Raw genomic sequence first — 14007 nt, 5'->3', positions numbered from 1 at the left:
ATCATCAGGAGCACGAGAAGAGATTAAAAAGATTAGCTTTATTTGTGGCATAAACATCAAAACGTAAGTGAAATGCTTCATTTGTGTCAAATCAAATCAGTGACGTTCATGCCGGGGGCAGACCAGGTGTAAATGGTGGAAAGAGCAGACCATCTCACAAACGACCTACTTACAGTGGCGTGTAAAAGTTTGGGCACCCCTGGTCAAAATTTATGTGACTGTGAATAGCTAAGTGAGTAAAAGATGACTTGATTTCCAAAAGGCATAAAGTTAAAGATGACACATTCCTTTAATATTTTAAGCAAGTTTACTTTTTTATTTCCATCTTTTACAGTTTCAAAATAACAAATAAAAAAAAGGGCCTGAAGCAAAAGTTTGGGCACCCTGCATGGTCAGTACTTAGTAACACCCCCTCTGGCAAGTATCACAACTTGTAAACGCTTTCTGTAGCCAGCTAAGTCTTTCAATTCTTGTTTGGGGGACTTTTGCCCATTCTTCCTTGCAAAAGGCTTCTAGTTCTGTGAGATTCTTGGGCCATCTTGCATGCACTGCTCTTTTGAGGACTATCCACATATTTTCGATGATGTTTAGGTCAGGGGACTGTGAAGGCTATGGCAAAACCTTCAGCTTGCACCTCTTGAGGTAGTCCATTGTGGATTTTGTGGTGTGTTTAGGATCATTATCCTGTTGTAGAAGCCATCCTCTTTTCATCTTCAGCTTTTTCACAGACAGTGTGATGTTTGCTTCCAGAATTTGCTGTTATTTAATTGAATTCATTCTTCCCTCTACCAGTGAAATGTTCCCTGTGGCACCAGCTGCAACACAAGCCCAAAGCATGATCGATCCACCCCCGTGCTTAACAGTTGGAGAGGTGTTCTTTTCATGAAATTCTGCACCCTTTTTTTCTCCAAACATAACCTTTGCTCATTGTGGCCAATAAATTCTATTTTAACTTCATCAGTCCACAGGACTTGTTTCCAAAATGCATCAGACTTGTTTAGATCTTCCTTTGCAAACTTCTGATGCTGAATTTTGTAGTGAGGACGCAGGAAAGGTTTTCTTCTGATGACTCTTCTATGAAGGTCATATTTGTGCAGGTGTCGCTGCACAGTAGAACAGTGCACCACCACTCCAGAGTCTGCTAAATCTTCCTGAAGGTCTTTAGAAGTCAAACGGGGGTTTTGATTTGCCTTTCTAGCAATCCTACGAACAGTTCTGTTGGAAAATTTTCTTGGTCTTCCAGACCTCAACTTGACCTCCACCATTTCTGTTAACTGCCTTTTCATAATTACATTACGAACTGAGGTCTACCTGAAAACACTTTGCTATCTTCTTATACCCTTCTCCTGCTTTGTGGGCATCATTTATTTTAATTTTCAGAGTGCTAGGCAGCTGCTTAGAGGAGCCCATGGCTGTTGATTGTTGGGACAAGGTTTGAGGAGTCAGGGTATTTATAAAGCTTTGAAATTTGCATCACCTGGCCTTTCCTAATGATGACTATGAACAAGCCATAACCCTAACAAGCTAATTAAGGTCTGAGACCTTGGTAAGGGTTATCTGAGAGCTCAAATCTCCTGGGGTGCCCAAACTTTTGCATGGTGCTCCTTTCCTTTTTTTCACTCTAAAATTGTACAAAACAAAAATAATACAATAATCTTGCTTAAAATGTTGAAAAAAATGTTTCATCTTTAACTTTATGACTTTTGGAGATCAGTTCATCTTCTGCTCACTTAACTATTCACAGTAACAGAAATTTTGACCGGGGTGCCCAAACTTTTGCAAGCCACTGTATTCACCCTATCAGCCACTGCCTGCCCTACCTGAGGAGGCTACAGTTTCCTCATTGGGAACACACAAACCTGGAAAAGAAATAAGTCATCCTCAGTTCTGACTTCTCAGTTCCTTAGACAAAGCAGCGGCATCGAGCACAGCAGATGATATTTTGCAAAGAAAATTCCTATAAGTGGCAACGTGATAGTGACCAGAATGCGATAATGACCAGACAATCTGCTTTGGTTTTGTTGACTTGCCAGCACGACCTCTACCTGAAAGGGCTGACCGAGCTTTGGTTTAATGTTCCGTCCAAAAATTGTCACCTCTGGCAATGTAACACTCTCCTAATACAGCACTGATCTTTGCGCTCAAGTTTTCTGAATCAAAGTGAGACACATCTGACTGCTCAATGCAATCCATTTCCAGTGCAGAGCATCCTAAACCCTATGAGGGTTTTGAGTTAAACCATTGTTAGTCAGTCACTGATTTGTGCCTTAACCTTCCTCTCAAGTCACATCTACAGAAAGTTTTACAAGGCTTTGTAACTAATCAGCCACCCTTTTGAAACCAACTGAATTTGTGCAAGCTAGTCTCTCAAATGACATGCCAGACTCTTACAAGTTGTATTTAATGGCATTCAGTCAGAAAGTGGTCCAGCAAACCAGAGTAAAAAAGGTGTAGTCCTATGGAAGACTGCCATGGATCTTTCTTGCCCCCTGGAACCAGCAGACTAGTTTCAATGTGATGTCTGTTTCCTTTGAACAAACAGTGACCAGCCATGGGAGTGATTTATTTGGGGTTTCTAATGTCCCCTTTCAGTACCTGACAGTGCTAGGCTTTGACATAAACCCTCTTAATTGGAAAACATTTCCAAGATAAAATTTCAAACATAATACAGCTGCCCTAATCTGGTATCGACTTTTGAGGTGTTTACAGAATCATTTATTTCAGATATATACAATCTACAGCTGTGAAAATTTAATTTTATACCTACAGTGTGTCATCCAATATAGACATAGGAATGCATTTTAATAACTGAGGATTTTTTCCCTAAGTGGTTTGTTTTGATAATAGCCATTTAATAGATTCAAGCCAATTTAGAACCACACATACACATGTGAAGATTGTGTTTTCTCTTCATTTTATTTTTTAAAAATGACTTGCATGTGTAAAAACAAAGGACGATCAAAATAATTAAAGTACTGTTTGAAAGCTGAAGTCTGTGGCTTCATTGGAAGTTCAGGAAGTCACTTTCACTCAATATTCCTTATGTCCGGTAATGTTAATCAGACAACTTGTTTTAATTAAAGAGAAAATAAAGATTAGCTTTATTTGTACATTTGAAACATACAGTGCAATGTACTGTTCGCATCAGCAAACAAAATAGTCCGAGGTTGTGTTGTGAGCAGCTCACAAAATGTCACCACTTCTGGTGTCAACGTAGCATTCTCACAACTTACTAACCCTAACCCATATGTCTTTGCAATATGGGAGGAAACTGGAGCACCTGGAGGAAACCCATGCAGTCACTGGGAGAGCATACAAATTCCTTACAGATTGCAGCAGCTATTGAACCCCGGTTTTATAAATGATGTTGTAAAGCATCACACTAACTGCCGTGCTACCATGATGCCCCGCAGTTGGCTGAATATTGACCAAACTGTAATTCTGTACTTCAGAACACCATTGAGTCAAGCTAGGCAGGGCCTCAGCTTAAACTTTTGTTGAAGGCAGCAACAACATCCACCCACTATCCCACTCCCCCATAACTGCTTTGGGCAATCGACTGCTGATTGCACAGGTAGCAAGTCACTAACAAGTTACAGACCACCACACTGGCTGAGGAGAGGAGTCAGGGAGAGATTAGAATTCAGTGTATGAAACTGTGCAGGTGCTGTTGCGAGTTCCCAGATAGTTTTAGAGTATGCGGATACAGCTGGTTGTGTGCCTGGAATTAGAGAAGAAGCAGTTACAGGGCAGAAGTTGAACTACTTTACTTTCACAATATACTCTTCCCATGAGCCACCCAATTTTGTGAGGTTCAGAATTGAACAGCCTTATTTGTAAATTATTAAAACCACTGCTTGTAATATTTGGTTATTTTGGGCATTAGATTATTGTGCACATAATTCCATTCAACTCACCTGAATTAGTTGCATACCATATTAAGCAAGAACCAACATTATCGAATGCATCCTTAAATATTTGTCAAGAAACCGGTAAGCTACTGAAAGATCCATATCCAGTTTCTATTTAACCATTGGGTAGGTCAAATTTGATCTTTTTTAAGAAATAAGGAACTGAAAATATCCAAACTGTGTTTCCATTTCCAAGAATATAAATAACAGTACAGAACAGTATGGGCCCTTTGGCCCACAGTGTTTTACCAACCTCATGCCTTACTCTACAATCAATCTAACTTTCCATCTGCATAGCCCTTAGCCCTCCATTTTGCTTTCATCCACATGCCTATCTCAGAGTCCCTTAAATATCCCTCATGTATTTAGAAACCAAAAAATGCTAGACCAAATTTCTATAGTGCTTTGGAGGACCAATATTTCAGCCTGGACATTACCTGAGCAGCAGAGCAGTGTTTTTACTTCAGACTTGCAGTATGTCCAGAATCTGTTGGTTGACCCTTCCTCTTTTTAAAAACACTTTTGCCCTTGGAATACTTATTCAAGTCCTTTGTTGCCTTGCAGCTGAATGACCAGAAGCCTTTGCCTGACTGCTCTGTTCAATCTGTCTGAAATGGGGCCCGCTCAGTTTCCGACTTGGACTCTGTGTCAAAAGCATTCAAAAGCCATTTCAAGAAAAGATTCAAACTACAAATACTATATATTTAAGACTAAAATACATTTATTTATATGATTAAAAGTTAAGAAACTGTAATTTAAACATTAAAATTGCAATAAATAAATAATAGTCAGAGACACATAGCAGAGAAGGAAGCCCTTTGACCTGCCAAGTCTTCACCAATCATCAGTCATTCATGCAGAGCAATCCCTTATTACTCGCCACACATTTAGCACCCCCCACCTCCAATTCTACCTCTCACCTACACAGTGGAGATAACTTACAGCGGCCAAGTAAGCTACCAGTCTGCACGTATTTGAGATATAATCACAAGGAGAAAGTGCAAACTCCACAGAGGCAATACCAGAGGTCAGATCGAGTCTCTATCTGTTATGCCATTGTGCCACCCTAACCAGTTATCCGTTGAGCAATTTCATAACAAACTACTAAATATCGACAAACTTACATGCTACTCTTTGGAGTAGTATCTTAGAAATTTTACCCTTTTTATGAGGAGCTGGAATAATATCACACTAATAAAATAAAAATGTGGCACTGTGCCAATATTGCAGTAAGATTATCTGCCAAGGCTTTTTACTGATATGATGAAGGAAATTAATTTTGTCCCTACAGAAGCAAGCTAGCTTTCTAACCCTTTGGACTCTAAGAGTAGGAAAAGACTTCTTGACCATTTCCTTCCCTTGAGAGAGCAATGTCCTTGCTCCGAAACAAGTTGAGAATTACTGAGCATTTACAATCACTCCTTTCACCTGGTGTTGGATTTGCTTCAAGGACGAATTTCTCTTCTCCCTCCTACAAATATAAACATTGGTGAGGATTATTTTTCATATTGCAGTTGGAAGTGGTTTTGTAATCCAAGATCTAGCCTGCTGATCAGATTGCAAGTGGGTCTGGATGATTTGGAAATACAGAGTTCCCACGGCCAGCTGAAACAACAGTGAATAGCATTTCAATAACCTGCCTTCTAAGAGTGCTTCATAGGCAATGGATGGGTGGCTGTTGATGGAGTACGGGTCACTGGTTCAGCGCTTCACTGCTTTCTGGCAGACAAACCTGTCCAAGGTTGGGACCTACATTGAGTCAAAAGGCTATTAAAGGCAAACAGCAGCAACAAACAATCTTTGGGGAGAGAGGGATGAGCAAAAGAGGAAAAGTACTTTCCAAAGGCTGTGCTGCCTGGCACTAGCTTCTGTTGCAACATGCCGGGGACCACTATCATGAGTTGCCCTAGTCATATGGCATTAAGCGCTTCCTAGGGTGCGCAGTGGAGTGGTGCTGAGTACTACCGGGAACATGCTGTGGACCAGCATGGGACGTATTATAAAGCACTGGTGAGGCCTCACTTGGAGCATTGTGAGTAGTTTGAGGCCCATTATCTTAGAAAGGATGTGCTGAAACTGGAGTGGGTTCAGGAGAGGGTTCAAAAGGAGGTTCACAAAAATGATTCCAGGATTGAATGGCTTGTCGTATGAAGAGCATTTGATGGCTCTTGGCCTGTATTCACTAGGACTTAGATGAATGAGGGGTGACCTCATTGAAACCTATCGAATGGCGAAAGGCCTTGTGAGAGTGGATGTGGAGAGTCATAGTCATAGTCGTACTTTATTGATCCCAAGGGAAATTGATTTTTGTTACAGTTGCCCCAACCAAGAATAGAGTATAAATATAGCAATGTAAAACCATAAATAATTAAAAAGTAATATGTAAATTATGCCAGGAAATAAGTCCAGGACCAGCCTATTGGCTCAGGGTGTCTGACCCTCCAAGGGAGGAGTTGTAAAGTTTGGTGGCCACAGGCAGGAATGACTTCCTATGACGCTCAGTGTTGCATCTCGGGGGAATGAGTCTCTGGCTGAATGTACTCCTGTGCCCAACCAGTACATTATGTAGTGGATGGGAGACATTGCCCAAGATGGCATGCAACTTGGACAGCATCCTCTTTTCAGACACCACCGTCAGAGAGTCCAGTTCCATCCCCACAACATCACTGGCCTTACGAATGAGTTTGTTGATTCTATTGGTGTCTGCTACCCTCAGCCTGCTGCCCCAGCACACAACAGCAAACATGATCGCACTGGCCACCACAGACTCATAGAACATCCTCAGCATCATCCGACAGATGTTAAAAGACCTCAGTCTCCTCAGGAAATAGAGATGGCTCTGACCTTTCTTGTAGACAGCCTCATGTTCTTTGACCAGTCCAGTTTATTGTCAATTCATATCCCCAGGTATTTGTAATCCTCCACCATGTCCACACCAACCCTCTGGATGGAAACGGGGGTCACCGGTGCCTTAGCTCTCCTCAGGTCCACCACCAGCTCCTTAGTCTTTTTCACATTAAGCTGCAGATAATTCTGCTCACACCATGTGACAAAGTTTCCTACCGTAGCCCTGTACTCAGCCTCATCTCCCTTGCTAATGCATCCAACTATGGCAGAGTCATCAGAAAACTTCTGAAGATGGCAAGACTCTGTGCAGTAGTTGAAGTCCGAGGTGTAAATGGTGAAGAGAAAGGGAGACAAGAGGATGTTTCCTGTAGTGGGACCAGAGGACACAGCCACAGATTAGAGGGACATCCTTTTAGAAGGAATTTCTTTAGCCAGAGAGTGGTGAACCTATAGAATTCTTTGCCACAGGCAGCTGTGGAGGCCAGGTCTTTATATATATTTAAGGTAGAGGTTGATGGATTCGTGATTGGTCAAAGCATGGAGGATTACAGGGAGAAGGCAGGAGATTGGGGTTAAGATGAAAATTGGATCAGCCATGATGAAATGGTGGAGTAGACTCGATGGGCCAAATGGCCTGATTCTGCTTCTATATCTTATGGTCTTATTATTATGGACCAGCATATGTGTTGCAGCGATATACCGTGGACAGGCATAATGCATTACTCAGGACATGATGGGACATAGCATGGATCTGCATCAAAGCATTAGCACCACCTGGGGATGCGCCACAGGCCGCTGTCAAGCACTATCAGAAACACACATTAGAAACCACTTTCTAACGTTGTCTGGGATGCACTGCGGAACTGTGCGTTAAGCACACTTAATGATACACATGATAGATTAGTGTTCTGCTCTGTCTGGAGTATACACCATGGACCAGTTTAAATACACTTAATATTCATCACCCGCCAGCCCTGACATTCCTCATCATGCTGATCAGTTACATACACCTAGGCTCGTACTGTTCCTTTTGTGTTGAGTATATCAATGGAGAGCTTTGTAGCATTATACCACTCACCAACTTCTGAAATAAAAAATACAAAGGGATGAAACCCTGCTTAATTCATGTTGAGGATTTGGAAATGAGGATTGCATCATCAGCCGAGTATCAGGCTGGGCTAGAATCTAACACAGTTCTTAGTGGTGGGAGTTTCTAATCCAAAGTGTAGATTCTTTAACTGCATTTTAAATGCAGTTTCCACAGTAACAGCAAAAAAAAGTGTTATGTGATTGGATTCCCAATGGTTTACTCTCACCAGTTGCACAGATCCTTGACTGACAAACTCTCGAATATGATGCCCAGTATTGGTCTGATTTCACCATTATCAGGTGCAACCCATCTCCGTGGTCAGCACTGAGCATCTTCGGCGGTGGTGACCTGTGTCTACTGCTACTTAGGGCAATTGGAATCGGAGCCGTGTTTATTATCTCTGCCTAACATGATGTGAAGTTCGTTGTTTTGCAGCAGCAGTTCAAAAATGTGAAATTACTATAAATTTAAAATGAATGGTGCAACAAGAAAAGCAATAAAGAGGTAGTGTCTATGGACCGTTCAGAAATCTGAACAGGGGAAGAAGCTGTTTCTGAATCATTGAGTGTGGGTCTTCAGGCTCCTGTATCTTCACCCTGATGGTAGTAATGAGAAAAGGGCACGTCCCAAAAGATGTCAAAAATGCTGCATCCATCATTAAGGAACTCTGCTATGAAGGACATGCCCTCTTCTCATTATTACCATCAGAGAGGAAGTACAGGAGCCTGCAGAAGATGTTTTTGGAACATCATCTTCCCCTCTATAATCAGATTTCTGAACAGTCCATGAACTCATGAACACTACCTTACTATGATTTGCTCTCTTTTTGCATGACTTTTTTCCATATATATTTCTCAATGTAACTTAGCGTGCGCATTATGCACAGCGTAATAGGTACTGCTGCTGCAAAATAACAAATTTCATGACATATGTCTGTGATGATAAACTTGATTCTGATTCTGACACTAATCTCTTTTCTGTAGTCTGTACAGTGTGTTGTAGACCAAATCTGATGATGCTCAGAGTTCACCACATGTGTTGATCATTCAGGTGTGCTGACTAGTATGAAGCATCTTCAAGCACTGTCTATTAAAGTTTATAGCTTTCTCACTTTGAAAACAAAATCCTTAATGTATTCATATATAGTGGTGACCAGACTGCCTAGAAAGTTAACACATTGAAATAAACCTTAGGGTAACAATGCATATAAAATAATTTTCCATTTACGCGTCCTGGAAGTTCAAGGAGTCATTGGCTGGTCAGTGCCATCTCACACATGCAGTTTATTTTTTCTTTAATAAAATTGGCTTAAATTAATGACGTCACTGGAAGACATCAGATAACTATGAAGGAGAAAGTTGTGCTTCTGAATGGTCCATCTTGTTTGAACAAAAGTGTTGTTGTCCTCCTCACAGGAATCAGGAATCTATTAGCAAGCAGAATGTCACATGGCAATTGCATATGGGTTAGTGAAAAATGCCACCACTTTTCCATTTTTGTGTTTGCTCTTAATCTTATTAATTGAAAATTTTGATGCCTTGTCAGGATAATAAGGGTCAGGAACTCTTCAGAAAGCAGATGAGACACAAATGCCATTTGATGAGATGCTTTGTACTGGGACTCAGTATTGGATACTTCCGTGCAGTGCTGAACATATGGTTACTTTCATACAGGGAGAGAAAGAAGAGCTTGCATTTTTGTGGAGTCTCTCACAGGACGTCTGAAATGTTTTACAACCAGTTGAGTCTATTTATTGTCACTGTTCCAGTCACGGGAAACAGCGGCCAATTTACACATACACTGTTCCCACAACTGCATTGTGGTGATTACTGTATAATACATTTTTATGGTGATATTTTTGTGAGAAATATTGATCAGAAACTGGACCGAACACCCATTTTCTTCTCAAGATAGTGCTGAGTATCCAGTAATAAAGGTAACCAAGCCTCATCTGAAAGTCTATTTTCCTTTACACTGCACTGAAATACCAGTCTGGATTGAGGGCTCAGAGGTCAGGGTACTACCTACGACAAAGAATTTCTGCAGCACTTCTCACATTTAGTTAAGTTTTTCTCCTTAGTTGTCAAAGCTACTTGTGATGTATCTCAGTATGGAAAATGTGCCTCTAACTCCCCTCTTTGGATTGCACAACAATTCCCCTGAAATTACCTGCAGCTAAAACCTTCTTAGATCTCAGCACTAATCTCATTCTAGCCTAGGGCATTTACGAGTTCCTTTGCCCCACCACAGGTGCTTACACCTTCAGTTGTGTAGCCCCTTGGCTATGTTATTCTCCCCACCTCATCATCTTTTGCCTCTTTGATCAAGCAAAGGGCTTTGTGCACCTGTCCTAACACCATAAGTAACCCAGCAAAGTGTTTTTATCCAATAATGTTGCTGTGAAATGTCATGGGATGGATTGTGATGGCAACAGTGCAATTTAAGCACCTGTTGTCGTGGAAATGGCAATGTTGCCAGCATAATGACTGTAATCTTATTTGGTTCCGCAGTAAATACCCTTTAATGCAGAATGCATCAACCTCTTTAATATTCAGACTTATCTTGTCCTTGAATCTTCCTGGACAATGGAGAAGATTAAACCTGAGCGAACTCCACCTCAAATCAGTGTCAGAACTGAAGAGCCTGCCCTTGGTCCTTATTCTGCCTGAGGCTTTGAACTCTGATTTCCCACAGAGGACAAAGGCAGCAGCTGAAAATAACAACTCTGCCAACCGTACCGTTCCATCGCATCCCCAAAGATCAGCCTGTCGTGATGGCAGCAAAATCCTAGCAACGCAGCTCCACAGCCATCAGTCTACAGTGAAGTTGGGTGCCATAGTAACAGCTTTGTAGCTCAGTCTGTGTATGAGGACTGTGTCATCACTGCAGATTCTCTCTCCAGAGCAGACCCACAGCTTGAGAGGCCAGCAGCCAGTCTGTCTTCCTAAACTGTTTGAGTTGAAAACACATCATAAAAGTATTTTCATTGCTCTTGCGCAGTTTGGCAGCATTACAAGCCTTCTCACAGTTAAACGGTTGCCACCTAATATTGGCATGGTGGTATAGTTTGGTATTATATATGTGCAAGTGTGTGACTGTTTCTCACTTCGACTGTAAAACATTTGGAACATTTATAAGAGGCATTACTGAATTTCAAGTTTCCTTCTGTGTTTGTGTGTGTGTGTGTGTGTTTGTGTGTGTGCATGTATGCAAGTGTAGATGTTTGATTTATATTACACTCCCTTCTTTCCAGCTTCTTTTCATGTCCCAATCATTTGTAGCCGTCTGGTTACACCCGCACTCTGATTATTTCCACTATCTACCCTATAATTCAGCATCATTCTTCAGATGCTACTTTTTTGCTTCTTTCCATTTACCCATCACTCTTCTACACAGTGATCTACATTGGCCCCCAATTTATCAGCACCCCAGTTTTAAACCTCTCACTCTACGTGTCAACTGGCTCAACAGCCTCACTCTTCTTGGTCTTAGTAAATACTGCCAACCATAAAACCCTCAGGGATTTATCTGCTCTCCTCCAACTCTGGTCTCTTTCACATCCTGAATTTTAATCACTGCATCACTAACAGAGCCCTCAGTTGCCCAGACTCTAAACTCTGGAATTCTCCTTCCTAAATCTCCCTTTCCTTCTCTAAAATGCTCTTTCAAACCTAATTCCTGTGTTAGTCTGCTACCACATAAATACAGGTTATTACTGTTTCTGTTATGAATGTGTTTCTCAACTGAAGGACGCAGTTGGAGTTTGGTTCCATGAACAAAGTCAACTGTAGATTCATACAGCATGGAGACAGGCCATTCAGCCCATCAAGTTCAGGGTAACTGTTAAGCACCCATTTACACTAATGGCATTTTATTCTCCTACATTCTCATTAACAGTCTCCAGATTCTACCACCGCAGGGAATTTAAAGCAGCCAATTAACGTACCAACCCACACATCAATGGAATATGGGAGGCTCTGGGCAAAAGTGCAAACTCCACACAGACCACATCGATGGTCAGTATCGAACTCCACTCTATTAGTTGCATGACCGTGGTGCTTAATGTGCCTTCACTGGGTTGTTCCTTAGAGTCTAATTCTTGAGCAAGGAATATTGATGTTGTAAATTAATTATCCCTGAGGCAAAGAGAGTCATCACAATCAAGTAAAAGCCTCCTCTTCTGCAGCAGTATCCTGCGATTATTGCTGAATGGTGGTCTGGCTTTAGACGCTGGCACCACCGCCTCCTTTATTTGAATGGCCACTATTTAGAGAGATGCAGACTGAAGGAATGTATATATCCATACTCATCATGTGGTCCACATTATTAGTTGTAATGTACAAGAAAACTTTTATTTGCAAACTTTTATTCAATTACCATCAACATTTTATAGTGCCTTTGGATATCTAGGGTTATAAAAGTTCCCATGTTGTAGATTCAACAACAAACAAAACTATTCAGTCCATTGACTGTGCCATCTGTCCAGTGTTACCTGGCATGTTGCCATAGACCTATTGGACTGCATCACCACAAGTTTTTTGTAAGTTCAAAGAAATTTGGTTTTATAGTTTTTTCAGGTCATGACACCATGTGGAGAAAACCATTGTTCTTATTTGACTTCTCGATCTCTTGCCAATTGTTTTCTACTTATGACCATTCTATGACCTTCCTTAATATTTGTTATTTTTTTTCCATGGAATGTGAGTATTGCTGGCCAGGTTAACAACTATTGGTCTGGAGAGAGTTATGATACATGTGCTGAGCATATACCTAAGATGTAAACCCATTGACAATGTAGGGTCCATTATATTTTCAGGTCATGAAGATGCGAGACTTGGAGTTGGTCCTTTTTTGACCCCGATGCCCCTCTCAGTAGCAGAGGATTTAAGTTAGGGAGACACAGCTGAAGAACTCTTGGTAGATTGCTACAGTAGGTATTGTAGATGCTACGCATATTAGACATGGTGCACTAGTGTTGATATGAATAATTGGCATCCCAGTTAAGTGGGCTGTTTACCCTGGATGGTACTCAGCTGCTTAAATTCTGTTGCTTGAACGTTGTTGCATCCAGGCAACAATATTCTGACCCTGTGGTGCAGAAGGGTGGGACGGAGAAGAGGAGAGCTGTCGTCATTGGAGACTCTATAGTCAGGGGAGCAGACTGGAGATTTTATGGACATGAGAAGGACACCTGCATGGTTCGTTACCTCCCAGGTGCCAGGGTCCGGGATGTCTTTGACAGGGTGCACGACATCCTGGTACGAGAGGGAAAGCAACCAGAAGTCGTGATACATGTTGGTACCAACGACATAGGCAGGAAGAGGGATGAGGTCCTGAAGTGTGAGTTTTGGGAACTAGGCAGAAGGCTGAAGAACAGGACCTCAAGGGTGGTGTACTCAGGGTTGCTGCCAGTGCTATGTGATAGTGATGGTAAGAATTGGAGGAGATGGCAGTTGAATGCGTGGCTGAGGAGTTGGTGCAGGGGGCAGAGTTTTAGATTTTTGGATCATTGGGATCTCTCCTGGGGAAGATGGGACCTGTACAGATTGGATGGGTTGCACCTGAACTCGAAGGGGAGCAATATCCTTGCAGGTAGGTTTGCTAGCATGGTTTGGGAGGGTTTAAACTAATTTGCAAGGGGGATGGGACCCAGAGCGATAGAGCAGTGAAAGAAATGCATGGAGAAAAGCCAGATCTAACATATAGAGAGGGTTTGAGGAAAGAGAAGCAGAATAAAGGATGTAAAGGTAGTAAGGTAGAAGGGCTAAAGTGCAGGTACTTCAATGCAAGAAGCATCAGGAACAAAGGTGATGAACTGAGAGCTTGGATACATACATGGAATTATGATGTAGTGGCCGTTACAGAGACTTGGCTGGCAACAGGGCAGGAATGGATTCTCAATATTCCCGTATTTCAGTGCTTTAAAAGGGTTGGGGGGCGGAGGGGAGGTGGGTGGCATTACTGGTCAGGGATACTATTATAGCTACAGAAAGGGTGGGTAATGTAGCAGGATCCTCTTTTGAGTCAGTATGGATGGAAGTCAGGAACAGGAAGGGAGCAGTTACTCTATTGGGAGTATTCTTTAGGCCCCCTGGTAACAGCATAGATACCGAGGAACAGATTGGGAGGCAGATTTTGGAAAGGTGCAAAAATAACAGG

The 14007-nt window shown here is 41.8% G+C and overlaps 1 protein-coding gene across 8 annotated transcripts in view; it reads left to right on the top strand.

The window, feature by feature from the left end:
• LOC140199358 (partitioning defective 3 homolog B-like) overlaps positions 1 to 14007 on the top strand; it is a 1206993-nt gene that overhangs the window by 1153157 nt on the left and 39829 nt on the right. The window contains exon 23 of one of the 8 annotated variants that reach the window (XM_072261298.1): positions 12665 to 12687. The exons of 6 other annotated variants lie outside the window; for them this stretch is intronic. In XM_072261298.1, the coding sequence (XP_072117399.1) occupies positions 12665 to 12671 (7 nt within the window). In that variant the 3' untranslated portion in view covers positions 12672 to 12687. Of the gene's footprint in view, positions 1 to 11745; positions 11810 to 12664; positions 12688 to 14007 lie in introns of those variants that run through there. One more of the 8 variants, XM_072261296.1, reaches the window with a different exon arrangement.

Source organism: Mobula birostris, chromosome 6, assembly GCF_030028105.1.
Source record: "Mobula birostris isolate sMobBir1 chromosome 6, sMobBir1.hap1, whole genome shotgun sequence".
Taxonomy (NCBI): Eukaryota; Metazoa; Chordata; class Chondrichthyes; order Myliobatiformes; family Myliobatidae; genus Mobula; species Mobula birostris.
Note: the sequence above shows the minus strand (reverse complement) of the source record. Positions and strands in the feature narration are given on the sequence as shown.